Source organism: Odontesthes bonariensis, chromosome 22, assembly GCF_027942865.1.
Source record: "Odontesthes bonariensis isolate fOdoBon6 chromosome 22, fOdoBon6.hap1, whole genome shotgun sequence".
In the NCBI taxonomy this organism is placed as follows: domain Eukaryota; kingdom Metazoa; phylum Chordata; class Actinopteri; order Atheriniformes; family Atherinopsidae; genus Odontesthes; species Odontesthes bonariensis.
Window position 1 is genome coordinate 9962363 of NC_134527.1, and position 16094 is coordinate 9978456.

The window sequence follows — 16094 nt, forward strand, 5'->3', positions numbered from 1 at the left end:
GAAGGAGAAGAATCAAAATCAGCAACATAGGAATTCAACAGATAAATGAGGGAAAAGAATCAGACCCAACAGGTAATTCTTTGCTGGAAGCTCCGTTCTTTGGTAAACGTGACACAAACACTCACAACCTCCAAATCCTGTTAGTTTTCTGACTGCTTAACTTGGAGTAAAATTGCTTGTGACTCCTCTTTTGAAGCTCCTCTTAAAACCTCGATGAGGACTTGCAACATGACTTGATTCGTATTGCTCACAATTGAGGATTTTCAGCGCTCCCACATCATCTGAGGACGTCAGCTTAGCTTAGAGTACAGAATGGAAAGTAGGGGGCCGGAGCTGTCTAATGCTAAAAAAAAACTAAAAAAAAAACATAAGCCTCGCCTCTTTAATACGTGGGGGGAAAAACGAAGTCGGGAAATGAACACGTGTAATTTTAGAAGTGATTAGGAGCTTTGATTTTCAAACTTTCTTCCATTTCTGTAAAAATTTCCAATTTAAACAATTTCCTTTTAAAAAAAAAAAAAACAAAAGAAAACTTCCCATGTTTGTATCCAAAACAGTGGGAGGCTTAATAACTTGGTTTTGAGCATTAAAAAACCGCACATAAACCCAGCACACAAACCCAAGAATGTCACTTTGCATTTATGTTATCCTGAGATCAGTCTGCGGCAAACATCCCACAGAGATCAGAGGGATGCGTTTCCAATGAGTCACCCTCATTAACAATCTTCTTGCAGTTGTACATTCATTTTAGTTGGTTTCGTGATTTCCGGAGCATTAGATGTTTGGTAAAAAAAAAAAAAAAAAACAAGAAGGGCAGCAGCAAGAGTGCTGATTCACTATTCACTTTCAAAGAGTTGCAAAGGGCTTGCAAAGATGTCTGCTCTGACTAAGGCGATATCAGGATACAGAAAATGGTCCTTCTCTGACAAGATGGACACAATAAAGTGATAAATCTGGGCAATATGTACACTACTGAAACAGCTGCATATACATTTCATATATCATCAGATCCTCAACATTTAAACTCGCGTCTAAATCGAAACGAAATCAACATCAGAGTAAAACGGGAGCTCAGAAGATTTGAGGGTCAAAAGCTAAAAAAAAAAACTATTTGATCCTCACACTCTTGGTTACAGGCAGTTGGGTTTGAATAATGAATGGTTGCAGGAACTAAAGATAGAAACTAAAAGTGAAGGTGTACTCGGGGGAAAAAACAATCAAATTCATCTGTATTTAAAAAAAAAAAGCACACAAAAGCAGGGCTGCAACTTAACCCGTCATACAATGCGACTCTCAGAGGACTGACATTCACCGGATAATTACATAGATGAACAACAATACTGCTCAAAATGTCCTGCTCTGTGGTTTTCCCCACTGTGACGTGCAGAAGCATTTTCATCACAGCGTCCGAACCAAAAAAAAAAAAAAAATCTAACGAATGTTCTCTGCCTCCACTGCAGCCTCTACACTCCGTTTGACACACACCAGCACAGAGTGTCTTTTCTGAGGCCGAGAAATAAAAATTCTCTTCCGACAGTTTCTAACCATGATGGGGGCTTTTGTCTGTCGTGTCTCAACCAGATAAGTCAGGACATTTATTTTGTGCTTTGGAAGCAAGTTGAACTGCTGGCTTATCAGATGTTTGTACCTGCCTCTTTTCACACAAACAATTCTGGGTTTTTCTGCACCTTCGTCTCCCGTTTTCCAAATGTGTCACTTTGCAATAGCTCAAGGCATGACTCCTGCAAAAACACCTGTCCTAAAAACAAGCGAGTCAGCGCCATGACACATCGAGCAGTGTGCCGCATCCTGCAGCTGGTGGTTTATGCAAATGACGAGTCACACTCACATGTAAGCCTCTCCTTCAGCTCGGGAGTGGGCGCCATGTCCACAGAGCTCTTGCTGTGGCAGTTGAGAAGGGTCGGGTCGGCCCCGTGGCTCAGCAGCAGAGAGCAAACCTCCACTCGGTTTTTAGAGGCCGCTTCGTGAAGAGGGGTAAACTGCCACAGATCCATGGCGTTCACACAAGCTCCGTGCTGAGGAGGTAGGGGGGAAAAAAGCGGAAAGAATTGATGTAATAAAGTAAGGCGTGAAAAGAGAATTGGCAATCTGATAGTTAAAAGAGAAATGAAGAGGGACGTCAGCCTGGCGGACTTTAGCGATGCTGTTTTTCTTTCAGTTATATAAGAAAACAGTTGAACTTGACTCGGTTAAGAGGTCATTTCAAATGTCATTGCGTTTGTACCTTCAGCAGCAGCTCAGTAACTTCATAGTGTCCGTAAGAGCAGGCATTATGTAGAGGCACCAGACCACTGGAGAGGAAAACATGAAAGAGAGCTCAGTTGTCAATCATATCCATTTCAACAAAACTTAGCATCCACGTTCTCTACCTCTCAACTGTATCGCATGCTTTTAATTAAACAAAAGAAAAACACAAACAGCTAATAGCTCTGTAAAGCTGCAATATAAAAACATAATAACCCCTTAACAGCTCCATAGTGCTCTTTCTCTTACGCTAGAGGTGTGCATAAATCTCCACCTTCCTAAATCTTGTCCTGAGCTCAAATTCAGTTTGACAACCATAACCGTTTCAGCGGGCTCACGCAGTGTGGTTTGCACTCTCCTCCAACCCTGCTCCAAACATTTGTGATGTTCGGGGGACCACTGCCATGTAAACGAGGCAGAATTTTTCCCTCAAGTCCAATTCTGGCAATCGTCAAATCTCCGCTCTGGAGTTCCTTTGGACACCCGAGCCGAGGTAAATGTCGCTGTACGTACCCTTTGTCCTTGGCGTGAACATCTGCTCCATGCTGTAGCAGCAACTGAACTATCCTCACTCTGTTGTATCCTGCTGCCAGGTGGAGTGGAGTGGACTGTACACACAGACAGGGGCACAGAAACAGAGGGAAAATGATGAGATTAAGAGGAATGGGATGAAAAAAAAATCTGACATCCAGGCGGTAGCGGCACTCAGTCTGGAGGAGAAATCTGAACAACTGCAAGTATGTTTCCATTATGTAGACAAACGGACCTTGTCACAAGGGAAAAGCAATGGAAAACCAGCCTGTCAGTCATGATATTAAAAACTATCCACCATTATGTATATACATAAAAAACACAAGGGCTGGAATTAAAGCTGGAACGAGCTACAGACAAATATTGGGCTGTATTTTAGGCCATGTCATGCTTTGGGTGCAGCACCCTTTCACACGTGGCACTTGGCTGTTAATCTTCGGAATTTTTCATGTATTTACGAAAAGAAGTCCATTTGAAGGTTTAGGAAAGCAGACACTCAATGTTTCCCTTCAAAAACCTACGAAAAATGCCTGCGTATCAACAAGTTGCCAAAAGTGAGCAATACACATGGTGACATGTACCGACCGGTGTAACTAATGACACTGCGGTGATATATTACTTTAAACTGCCTTTTAATACAACAGGAAATTGGTCAGCTCAGCTGCTTTATCTGACCTTACAATAAAATCACGTGTGCTTAAGACAAAACTACATATGAGCCATCCGCATCAACACGCGGCTCGGCTGAAGATAAGCTAGTGGTTGCAGAGACGTTTTTACCCACCGTTGAGACCCATTTAATTTTTGATGATTGTGCATAATGATGCTTATAGATTCATGCCGATGTAGAAAGGGCTGCGTAGAAAAGGTCTCGATCCAGACCCAAATCAGAATCAACGTCAATTAAATGCCTAAAACTCTGGCAAAATGACCATGTTGATCTGTCCATTACATTTTTGAGTAAAGAGAGAAACTGAAGCAACCTCAGGAAATGTTAGATTGACAGTAAGACAGTTTCATATGTGAAAAGACCTTTAACCTTCCGCTAAGACTAATAACTTATGCATGAGGTATGCATATTTAACACCTTAAAAGGTCCCAAAAGGTGATGGCATAGAAGAAAGGCAGCATTTTGCCTGATTGATTAGATTTTCTTTTCTTTTGAAAGAAAGCAACTCTTGACAACCGCCCACCTCTCCCCAGTGACACTACAGTGACTGCCCTGCTTTTAGCAGCCATGTTTTCCACCAAAGCTGTCCATAGAGCGATTCAGAAAAAAACAGTGGAGAAAGTCATGATGTCAGTCAGTACTGGCGTGTGAAGTTGTGAAATCCATCAGCTACACTGACCGGCTGGCATAAGAGGTCATACCTTGCTGTTCAGTGCCATCAACCCACCGAGTCCGGTGTGAAACCTCAAAAAAGTGTAAAAATGTCTCCTCTTCTAGTAGATCAGATAGTTTCTTTTTTTTTAAAGAAGCGATCAGCAGCTCATGACTCGAGGATGGGATCAAGCTAATGGTGTTGACAGGAAACTTTAAAAGGAGGTGCTAAGAGAAGATTAATACTCGTTTCATTAAGAGTCTGATGCTCGGGTAATATGAATTCTGCATAGTTGCACGCTCCATTCGAGAGTTTTGCGTGATCCATGGTTTATTCACTCAAAAGTGAAGACATGAAAGTCGGCCAGCTTTAACAGTCTCATGCAGTTGCAGAATTTAATGTAAAATTATTCATGATATCATTACAAATCATGATAACAGCAGCTAACCTGTCCACAAAGTATCTCCTACACGACAAACCTTCAGTGAAGGTATATTGTTCCTGATTTGACATCCACTCGATGACCAAAAATGTGAGAAAGATCAAATGCATTAGTTTTCCCATTCACTAGAACTAAGTGGAAACTCTCATCTCATCCCATGCAGAAGAGATGAAATGTAAAATGTAACAATGACGACTACAAAATGTTGAGGATGACAGTTTGAATAATGTCTTAGCTTTGAGGATGCCAGTGTTGCTAAAGTAAAATATGGGTACGTTAGCTATAAAAGACTTGCGCTGGTTAAAATAATCATACTTGATAAAAGATGTGTTCACTGAATATTAAGCTGGAAGAAACAACCAAAAAAAAACATAAAGAAGCCTTTCTTTTCTGTGCAAACTATGAGAAAAGTTAACTCGTGCTAGCTAAACAAAACTTGCGTTCATTATGATAGCTAAAACAAACCACTGCTAGCTAAACAAAACTTGCGTTCATTATGATAGCACAGATTCTATAATAGATTAGATAGATAGGCTGTGATGATAGCTAAAACAAACCACTGCTAGCTAAATAGTCATTTGGTGGCTAAAACTGCACAGGTGAACGAGACCAAAATGCCACCATTTTGACGTGTGAGGTGTGCTGTAGGAAAACTTCTCCTTATATAAAATGTTGAGGTCGAAATGAAACAACTATGACAAAGTTTAAAACCGATGCAAAAGAAGTGTAACTGCAAAACATATTCGCACACAGATTCAGTCAATTAACGTGAGAAACAAATGAATGTGACGCATTTTGATTTTGAGTGTGGAGTCTGGGCCCCATCGACAATTTATTTTTTTTTCTTCTTTTGATTCAGAGAAAGTTAACTGCAAATTTCCTAACCCTAACCCCAAATCAACATAACTGGGACATAAGTGATTATGCCAAAAAAAAAAAAAAAAATCCTGGGTGAAGAATAAAAATGCATGTGAAAAATATATTTTTTTAAACTACTGTAGTACTGATCTTCATTGCTTCAAATTGGCAAACCTGTAGGTTTCAATTACAAAGGCAAGTAAAGTGAGAAGAAAAAAAAAGATGACAAAAAGTAATTTTCTTAACTTTTAGCTATGCAATTGCTTTTCACAAACCAGATCAGGAAAATGTTCTCATGTCCCCGTTTCTTGACAATCCCCTCCCCGATCCCCCTCCTACTGCACTGGATTTCAGAGAGCTTCTTAAAAAAAACAGATTATCTTTGGCGATCTCTGCTGCTCACTCAGAAGTTCATCTGAGAAGCAGCAGCAGTGGCGGCGGCGGGGACGCAGAGCTGCAGGGACAGATGGCACACGCATATTTACAGGATGTGACAACAGCATTTGGAAAAAACAGGACATGGTGCACATTCATCATCCTCATCTTCTATGCGGTCTTTCAGTGTGTGTCTGTGCCCGTGTGCCTGTTATTGCAAACTGCTGTCTAATGTCCATGCATTAATCAGCTCCCTAATAAATCTTAAACCATGAGCTACTAGTTAGTCATCGGTTAGATCGAACACACACACGGATGTAGCGTTGCATCACCACAATGTTGTTGCCAGGGTCAGACGGGGTAGTTTAAGCTCCGCCTCTTCAATCTGTCAACGCTGCATGTGCGAGTGAGCCTGGTACCACACAGGAAACATCATTCGTTCTGCTGTTTCTCCGTTGGATTCCACACACACCGGCTTATTGGGAGTACGACAGAAATAAAACAGCTCTAGTTAAAACTTAATGTCCTCTGATCAGTATCCGAGCCGCCTTTCTTTCAGACGTTTTCCACCACAGCCCTCTTTTCCTACTCCTCTGAATTTACAAAGCAAAGATGTTTGACGATTTGTTTTTTTCTTCCAACTACATGAAGGAGCTCGTATTCAAATGGCAGAGGAGAGGATGAACATTTCTTTTTTTTTTGGGGGGGGGGCAGCGGCAGTGCTGCGAGCAGAAATTGCAGTTTTAAATGTGCCTGCGTTTTACATAAGCCCGCGAATTCCGCCGGTGCCAGCACTGCGAGCGAGGCAAAGATCAGATTAGGCTGTTTACACAATTACCTGAAATGAAAAATATTCTGTGCTTACATATAATGGAAAAGCCAGAGAAATGCAAAAAGCAATACATTCAGTCTGTCACACTTTGAACCCTTGGCTGCCATTGCTTGCTTTTTCCTCTTTTTTTTTCTTTACTTTACAGGCCACATGTTTTTGCTGCCACATATTGTTCATTTTAGGATAAGTGAAGCTACCTTAGAAATACATCCTTTAAAATACGAGTGATGTAAGGTGTTATGAAGTCTTTGTGGCTGTCTGCTGTGTTCTTTGTTTTTAATTGCTACAGAAATCTTTCTTTCGAGGGAATGCTGATCGATTAGTCAACTCAGCTGACCTTTATTTATTAACTTCTCTTTTTATTAAGTCCTCTGACATCCGGCAAGATGCCCCCCGGAAATAAAAAGCAGAGTGTACATTATTTGAATACAATCAAACCCCTGAGTGGCATCGTAATACTGAACAATAATAATCATACAATATGCCAGCTCTCTCCTGAGTTTTAATCATCTGAAAGCTTTTCTGCGAAGGGGAGGAGGGGATAAAGATATAGGAGGAGGAAATGGAAAAGGCAAAAGGAGAGGAGAGTTTCCACTCATGGCCAAGCCAAGATGGAAAATACTTTCTTCCAGACATGGTAGCATTTCTGTCTTTTGTGGTTTTAACTCAAATTTTGTTTCCTTAGAAAAACACAATACATCTGAATGAAAGCGCACGCATTCTAAAAAGAATGACATTGATATAATTTGGTCCTAGTATCAGAGACAACCATCTGAAGAATTGTATGGGGGAAAACAAAAAAAGAAAAACATTATTTTGATCCTACACACATCTCAAAAAATAGACGCGTGTGTAATCTGCTGCTGTGTGCCTTCTTTCTTTGTTTCCATCTTTCCTAAACCTTCCTTACATCCGCCTCTCTCTCCCTCCTCTCTTTACGAGCCTGTCAAGCTGTTCCCATGACAACGGTGACTGCTAGCTGACAGCAGTTGCCATAGCAATGAGAAATGATCTATTGAGGAAGGGTGGGTGGAATTGGACCATTTTGTTTTGTGTCATTTAAGTGTATGTGTATAAGTCTGATGCTATTCCTCAGTTTGCCCGCAGATTCCAAACCAGCCGCACTCCCACATTTACATGCAGCATCATCAACCTGACGCCTTTATCAGGGATGCAAACGGCGCGCCTTTTGGCGGATGCCGCCTTTTTCACAGCTGTCTGGGGGACTTGTGTGAATCGTGCAGATCCGATGAGTTTTTTTTTTTTTTTTAGGGGGGGGGGGGGGGGGGATGTTGAAATGTCTGATTATAATTTCATCAAAGTTCAGCCCCGAATCTCTCTGGACTGACATAGAGACCAATAAAAGAAGCGGGAGAGTATTTATCTTATGTTTGCATCGGTAAAGTTTAATGTTCCTGTTGCATTTGAATGCACCGCACAGTTCGTATGACCCCACGTGGGGAGTACCTCAACAGCCAATCAGGGGCTACGCAGGCCACGTTCAGCCTCTCAGCTCGGAGGTGAACTGTAGGCGCACGATTTTTACGTTATTTTCTGACCTTAACCAGAGAAGTAAAGCGCAGCTACTTGTGAAAAGGACAGAAAAAGGAGAAAAATCCCGAGTTACACTGAAAGAAAGTCAGAGCACATACCGATTGGAAGTCCGGAGACAAGTACGTCGGTAAGACGAGTCAGTTATCAAAATAAAGGCTTGTTAACGCTTACCGTCGTCCATGCTAATGCTAGCTCTGTGTCTAACAGGCTAACACTCACCTGTCATCTGTAGAGCCGCTGCAAGCTCCAATATCGGCGTAATTTGAAATACAGAGAGCAACGGTGAGAAACTTGTCTTTTCAGCTGCTCTGAGGCTATTTTTCTGTTGTTTCTCGGTGTGCTAAAGAAAGTTGTGGTGATATAAAAGTCTATGAGAGTGAACTGAGGTTGTTAATGGTGTGATATTGTGGAACTTGTGTGTATTGAGTCATATTCAAAATGTCAGACTTTTTCAAAAAAATTGAAAAAAAGGGGACATGCCAAATGTTTCCAGCGTTGTCTCAGTATTCTTTACTTTTAAGAATTTCCAAGGAACTGGGACAGTGTATTTTCATATAAAGAACATTTTTGTGTGAATAGGGTGAGCCCTGGATGGCAGAGGTGATGGCAAAATGTAATTCTATGATAATTCCTGCGGGGGCTTCGATAATCTCACTCCTTTTTGACCATACCTCTGTTTGCATCCCTGCTTTATTTTTCCATTTACAATTTTTGATTGTTATACTTTCTATGGCGGAAACTAGCCAAGCAGCTGCACGACCTGACCTGCAGCATCAGTTTGTGCATCAACCCCTCGGCTAAATCTATTATTAAAAACACGTTAAATCTAACGGTAAAGTTCGGACTTTAAGAACTTTGTGCAATATTCCTTTATCTTCTGCTTGACCAGATTTTAGCCAGTGTGGTACTAAGGTCAGGCCAGCGCATCTGTGGGTGGACGCTCTAACAAGATGAGTAGCTTCAGATGATGGGATCAATGAACATGTTATCAAATCTGTATGCTAGTCGTCTGACTGACAGACACGCTACAAAGCTGCCGACAGCTCTGCCCGGCCAGCATCTTGGATGATAAATAACCCACAGCTAGTCCTCTCATCTTGTGCTCTCCATGCACCCTCATGCAGTCTGACTCACACGAGCATACATGCTGATATCTAAGCCATCACCTGTCTCATCTATCCCCTCTGCCTGCAAGCTAAATATGCTGACGCTTCTGAGTAGCTCATGGAAAGTTTAAAGCTCAGCAGCTCAGAAAGAAGAAACTGCAGGGAAACTCTGGGGGAAAGGACAGAAAGTGTCCCTCTTGATCCCCATCAAAGACAATGTCAGTTGTCTATCTTTTAGGTTGCAAATATCAACTCCTGTTCACTACAAACAAAGGCAAAAAATTACTTTCATTATAGATAGACTATAAAGTCCATTTATGTCATTAACCCCCCCCCCCAAACTGGTCTTTAGAGGTGGACTGAGACATCCGGGACCGGGATCCGGCAACTAAACGGCTTTCCGCAAACAAATATCCATTTAATGACTTGTTTGTATTTATTGCTATCAACTTGTCTGATGGTGCTTTTCTGCTTTTGGAGTTGTTCATGGATCTGGGACCCCTCTTTCTTTCCTCTTAACATGATACCTGTATTTCCAGTCTTGTCTGGAATATACATTTTTCTTATTTATCAACTGTATTTTTGGAGAAAAAAAAAAACAGGACTGAAAGTTGAACATTTTCTTTTGTAATGACGCCAAGCGTTACATTCTTATGCATATCTCTGTACGAGCAAAGTTGAACCCTATGTACTGTGTCTTCCTCGGAGGCAAAAAACAAATCCCCAGTTTGCAGGAAAGCAAGGAGATAAATCCTGTAACTGACAAAAGCTTATTCCATCCTTGTCCACACCTTATCGGTAATCTGAACAGTTAAATATTTCAAGCGATTCTGTGAATTTCGACTGACTGAAAAATGTATCGTCAAGATCAATTCAGCCATTCCTTCAACCTTGAACGTACTCACCTGGACTCGTAAACAGAAGCAAACAAACGGCAAGATATCAGCCGTGGTGGCTACGACCCTGAGACCAACAAATGAGGATTTTACATGAAAAAAGCCTCATTCAGTAAAAGCTCAGGTACAAAGGCAGCTTTATAGTTCGACATTGCCATAATGCTATCTTTGGAGAGCGTTTTAAAGACAACCCAAGAAGTCAAAAACACAGCTCGACATGCTGTAGAGAGAGATTCGTGCTTATATTTTATCTCCAATCAGCTTAGTGAAGTGTAAAAATGTTCTCAGTTGCTCTGTCCAAATGAAAAACACAAGTCTTAATAAAACTCCAGCGGTTACATGAGAAATCTCAGTGTTTAAACGGTGGGTAGACAGGAAGCACAGATCCTTATCATGAAAATGAAGGCACCGTCAAGACGTGAGGGAGAAAGGGTGTGTGTGCGTGTGTGTGTGTGTGTGTGTGTGTATATATGGGAGTAAGAGGCAGGACTCCATAGAGGCAGCTTGATAACACTCAGCTGTTAAAATAATAACCCACTCAATCATCTGAGTGAATGTGGGTATCCACACGCATGCACACACACACACACACACACACACACACACACACAGAGAGCTATAATATAGAACAGTGTAATATGAAGAAGAGATGGAGCCAGGTCACACAAAGGGGCAGATACATTACATTACAGGAGAATGAGCAGAGCAGGTATCACACCGAATCAATAGCAGAAAGAATGCTAATTTTTTTTTTTTTTACTTATGATCAATCATTTTTGACACACTTGCACAATATCCTCACTAGTCTTTACTGTCAATAAGGTGTTTTTTGTTGTTGTATTTCCCACAGACCATGAAGATCCATCAGACCGTGACATTAAAGAAACAGTGAAAGTAAAGGTCTAGCAAGAAGGACTGATGCTCACATGACCATTGTAAACACGGTGGCCTTTTTTTTTTTTGGATTACTGACATTCAGCAATAAACAGAAAATAGTGGATGTGAAGCTGAAGTAACATTAACGTGAAGAAAAACTGAAAAAATCTTTTGTTATTGCTCGGGTATCGTTTCAACTCAATATGTGCTTTAGTTGCCTACTGTGCGACACTAAAACAAACTGGCTGTTCGCTATCCTTTCCTTTTCAGAGTATTACGTAGCTTTAAAACTAAAGACAACTGCAAGTCCCTCCTCGCCTGCAGCCCTGACCTCTTCCGTTTCTCCAGGTTTGGGCTGATCTTAACTGTCCTAATTGTCCCTCATGAGTTCTATCGATTGGAACCCCAAGCTAGAGAGAGAAAACCCACCGCAGCCGTGTGTGGATGTGGAATGGGCAATGAATTTCAAACAATCCAATACTCAATAAATCATAAGAAATCAAATCGTTGACTCAAAACAGTATGGTGCGGTATCAAGACGATATTTAACTGTCCCATGGCAGTAATATGTCACTACCACCACAAGGTGGCGGGATCATTTGAAAAATGCGTGAGTAATTCCTAGCGAGTCTGAAATTATTTTAGCTTAAAATGCCAATTACGAGATAATTCTAACCTAGGCCTCATGCTGGCATGAGTAAAACCACGTCAGTTCGGACGGTGTTTTCCAGTTCTGGTCGTGAGGACCCCTCCCTTGAATAATCTAGATGCCTCCCTGTTCCAAACACACACCCGATTCAAAGAAATGGATCCACTTGTTCTCAATCTCTGCAGAGGCCTGATTATGACCCCTACATTTGAACCAGATTTGTTGGATCGGGAAAACATCTTTAACATGTCAGTTAAGCTATTAATCATCCAGTCCCACTTGTGCACAAACTGTCTACATACTTTAAGTCACTTTCCGTCTCCCCTCTCGTTCGCTCTCCTTCTCTGCCGCTCCTCTCATGCATTTTGTGTACAAGCGGAGCTTTTTTTAATTCTCCAAGAGCCATCTGCAAACAACATTCATGCTCCGGCTTCTTGTTTGTTTGTGGCTGAGCGGAGAGAGACGGAGTGAAAACAAAAACAATAAAAGGGAGGAGAGAGAAAAGACAGAGAAGTGGCTTGTTTAATTTCAAGAGAAGAATCATTATAATCAATCATTAGCACTCTGCTACGCTCTGTTTTGTCAGTGATTATCACTGGTGTCCTCATATAGATGTGTGAGTGGCTAGATGGATCATCTACAAGAGTGAATGCCTCTCGCAGCTTATGAGGATAGATGTTCTCATTAGATTTATTTAATCATTACAAAAGTAAGTGCCGTTTGAATAATGCAAATGGTCACGAATCTGCATGAATTTAATACTGAAGCTTTGTATGTGGGGGAAATATCCAATTTCCAAAACCGGTCATAATAATTTTAATTCTATCCCCTTTTTAGATGTTAAACTGGCAAAGATTATGCTTGTTTTGAATAGAATTCGGTTTTATCTAACATGTAAAAGATTTGAATGTTGTTTTTGTCTCTTACGTGCACGTTTACCTAGTCGTCTTGTTCCAATACAGGAGTCTTGTTGTTCAAACACTTCACCCAATATCTATACTCGCTATGCAGAAGTGACAAGAATTTCTGTGTGCACCCCTGCTGTATATTCAAGCAGTAACTTCCCAAACCATTATGAAGATAAAACTAAAGTGGCAGGAAAATTTATTACATGCACTCTGCATGATTGCACTCAGTCTGAGCAATTAAAGAGCGGGACAAATGAAGATTGTGCAGGAGAGGTCATTTCAGTATCTGTCCTCGTGCGATTTTTATTTTCTGGATATGGTTGCATTAATCTACTCACGGTCCATTAAATCTCAGCTTTTCCAAATGATCTCTAACTCATGTCCCTCGCGTCGCCATAGAATTTCAAATTGCGTGATTTTCCTTCGGGGTATCACGTCCCCGACAGGCTGCCTGTACGGATAACAGCGGCAGGATGCTCTTTCACAAATGGACATGGAAGGGATAGGATGGATACACGCTGCAGCTGAGAACCATCAACAACACCGAAGTGCCCATAATTAGAGAAAAAGGCCTTTTCAGACATGCTGTGGCATTTATATAACAGTTACCAAGAGTCGAGGGTAAAATGCTTCCTCTGGATCCTTGGCTGTTCGTGCAGTAGTGATAGCAACCAATAAAATAAAATGAGGTCTGCCTCAGTGACAAAACAGTGATAAACCACAATCCTGGAAAAAAAAAGAAAGTCTTAATCATATTACTAAGTTGAAACTGAGCTGTAGCTTGCTAGAAAGAATGTACTAGCTTAGTTAGACTAGCTTTTTGTTTTTCTGATTGAGTTTTAGTTTCCGATGATGATCTAAGTGCTATTTCAGACGCTGAGAAGAATAACTCTTTAGAATATAACCCAAGAGGCTCCCACAAGAACTCCAAAGGGACCCCCCCCCCCCCAAAACTGTTTGGACAATCAATGTTGCCGAACCGAGCTTCAATGTCGCTTAGCTTTAAAGGAAAAACAGTTCTGCTGCGATTTGTATTTCTGTCAGGTTGGAAAAGAGTGATGTGGAGGACTACAGGGACTACTTCAACTAAAGCTAGAAAATACAAAACTAGAGAATAGTCTGTTTTTCCTTCCAGTTATTCATCCAGGGGACTAATCAGTCATAAGCCAGACGTGCTGCTGTAGCGCGGCAGAGCTGAACTCGAGGCTCAGCGGTCCCTACAGATGCATGCAGGGATGCTGGAGCCACAGAATAATAATACAGAGTTTTTCTCTGCAGTCAAGTGTACTTTGTGCTATACCTGGCAATTCGTTTAGCATACCCGGCATGACCTCCAGCCATAAAGTCTAACCTCTGGATTCCTCCAGCAGACTTCAATGATGGCGCTTCACATTGCTCCACAGCCCATCGGAACAAATTCATAGACCGACTGTCATATCCGCCCCAATACATTGACTTGCTGATTAGTTTTTGTTGCTCTACTGTGTGAGAAGCCTATGTAGTTAATAATTCGTGCCTTATTTTAACTTCGGTTTATCATGACTTTGAGACACAGACCCAGTGTTTTGGTATGAAAACTTGTCTGGATGCCCTGTGTGTGAGTTCAGAGGCCAATCTGTTGCGTGCTGCTTGTTGTGTGTTCCTTTTATTAAAAAAATAAACTTTGCATTTTGTATTTCTAGGCAAGCAGAGAAGAGGGCTGCCTCTTGGAAGTGCAGCAAGGCACCTGGTGGAATCACAGCCGCATTGTCTTGAGAGGCCATGATCTGTTCCCTGGGTGCCTGAAGCAAAGTTATTTACTAGAACTTAGAAAAATGAATATGTCAAAAATACTCTGCGAATGCAGTGCTCACTGTTATATATCCCAGCAAGGATATCAGACTAAACACAAATAAATGGACCTTTATGTGACAGAGCAAGCTTGACATGATCAAAACAAGTCAGAAGTAGTGTTGCACCGATACCGATACCAGTATCAGACGGGGGCCTGATCGGCACTAAAATGGTGGTATCGGCGAGTACCAACAAATAGGGCAGCGATACCATTTCCGATACTTGTATGACACTTGAACGTCTCCCGACACTCGCTACACTGTGTTGTGATCACTGTGCAGCTATCGCTATCGGCCTGCTCCAGACCAATGAGAGCGGGCCAATAGCCGCTCTTAACCAATACCGGGGCAGCTTTTTCTATGTGTGAGGAGCAAGACGTCTGGAGACACGGCACTCTGTCATCTGGGGAGCGTGTCGCTCGCAGTCATCTAGAGCTGCCAGCGACAAAGACAGCTAGCCAGGGGGAGTTTGCAGCGCGAGTGAGGAGGGGAGGCTGGGTGCTTCCTGTAGTCAAAACAGGGTCCACGATAGAGAGTGCTGGGCCGCCATCGCTCCCTGTGCGGTCGTGACAGCGCACTACCAGCCGACAGCCAGTTACCGTCTTCGCCGTCCAGCAAAGCCCCGGGGAGTTGGACGGCGGCACAAGCTCAGACCCTGGGGGAGGGTCTCGCCAAGTGGGCGAGTTAAGTATTCCTCTCCTTTTAACTTCGTGTTTTAGTGTTTATGCATAGGTCGGCCTATTGTTATGTGGTATTGATTGGTGGGGTTGCGTGGGGAGGAGTGACGGGTCTGTGGTTAAACGGGCGCCATATGCTGCAGGTTAGCCGCGTGTTTTGTGGTGTGTTGACTCTGTGTGCTGTGTTTAAAGCATGCCTTAAAGCTAGTGAAGCTAGCCTGACTTGTAGTGGGGTTTCATTCCGTGTGTTGTGTTAAGGGTCAGCCTGTCGTGTGTGTCGCGACCAAGGAAGCCTGCGTTCCCAATCCTTCTCTCTCTCCATTAGATCGGAGCCCCCCACCCCATGTGTTTTATGAACTTGTAAACTAATAAAGATTTTACATTTTACATCCAAGTAGTATGCAGCTCTTCATATATATATATATATATATATATATATATATATATATATACACACATACATATACACATATATATACCAATACCATGCTGTTTGAAAAAAAATAAAATAAAATTTAATATATATATATAATATTTTTTTTTTTTTGGTATCGGTCGATACTGCACAGCCAGGTATCGGTATCGGGGCCAAAAAATGGTATCGGTGCAACACTAGTCAGAAGTACATAGTTTTAAGGTTCACAAACTTGTTAACAAACAAACCCAGGTGAAGGCAAGACTTACAACTAGACTGTGCCTAAAGAAAGGATCGATACCAATGCACACATTAAAACGGACCATGGAAATGCAAGTATCACAAAATAAAATTGCCAGTCAACAATTTTTCTGTCAGTTGGGCATATTGTAGCGAGAGCTTCGTTAGATGTGTGTGCTAGTGTGAGCTCTCAGACTACGCACTGTGCACCCTCTCATATGGTAATAGCATGTTTAGAGGATTATTGATAGCAACCTGCATTCAAATTTATGTTTGCATGCCAACACAAAGCTATATTATATAATCAAAGAAGGCC

At 41.8% G+C, this 16094-nt stretch overlaps 1 protein-coding gene across 2 annotated transcripts in view; it reads right to left on the bottom strand.

The window, feature by feature from the left end:
- LOC142372301 (poly [ADP-ribose] polymerase tankyrase-1) overlaps positions 1 to 16094 on the bottom strand; it is an 81098-nt gene that overhangs the window by 27311 nt on the left and 37693 nt on the right. For both annotated transcript variants that reach the window (XM_075455145.1, XM_075455146.1), the window contains 3 exons: positions 2779 to 2873; positions 2246 to 2312; positions 1850 to 2036 (listed from right to left, as the gene is read on the bottom strand). In XM_075455145.1, the coding sequence (XP_075311260.1) occupies positions 1850 to 2036; positions 2246 to 2312; positions 2779 to 2873 (349 nt within the window). The remainder of the gene's footprint in view (positions 1 to 1849; positions 2037 to 2245; positions 2313 to 2778; positions 2874 to 16094) is intronic.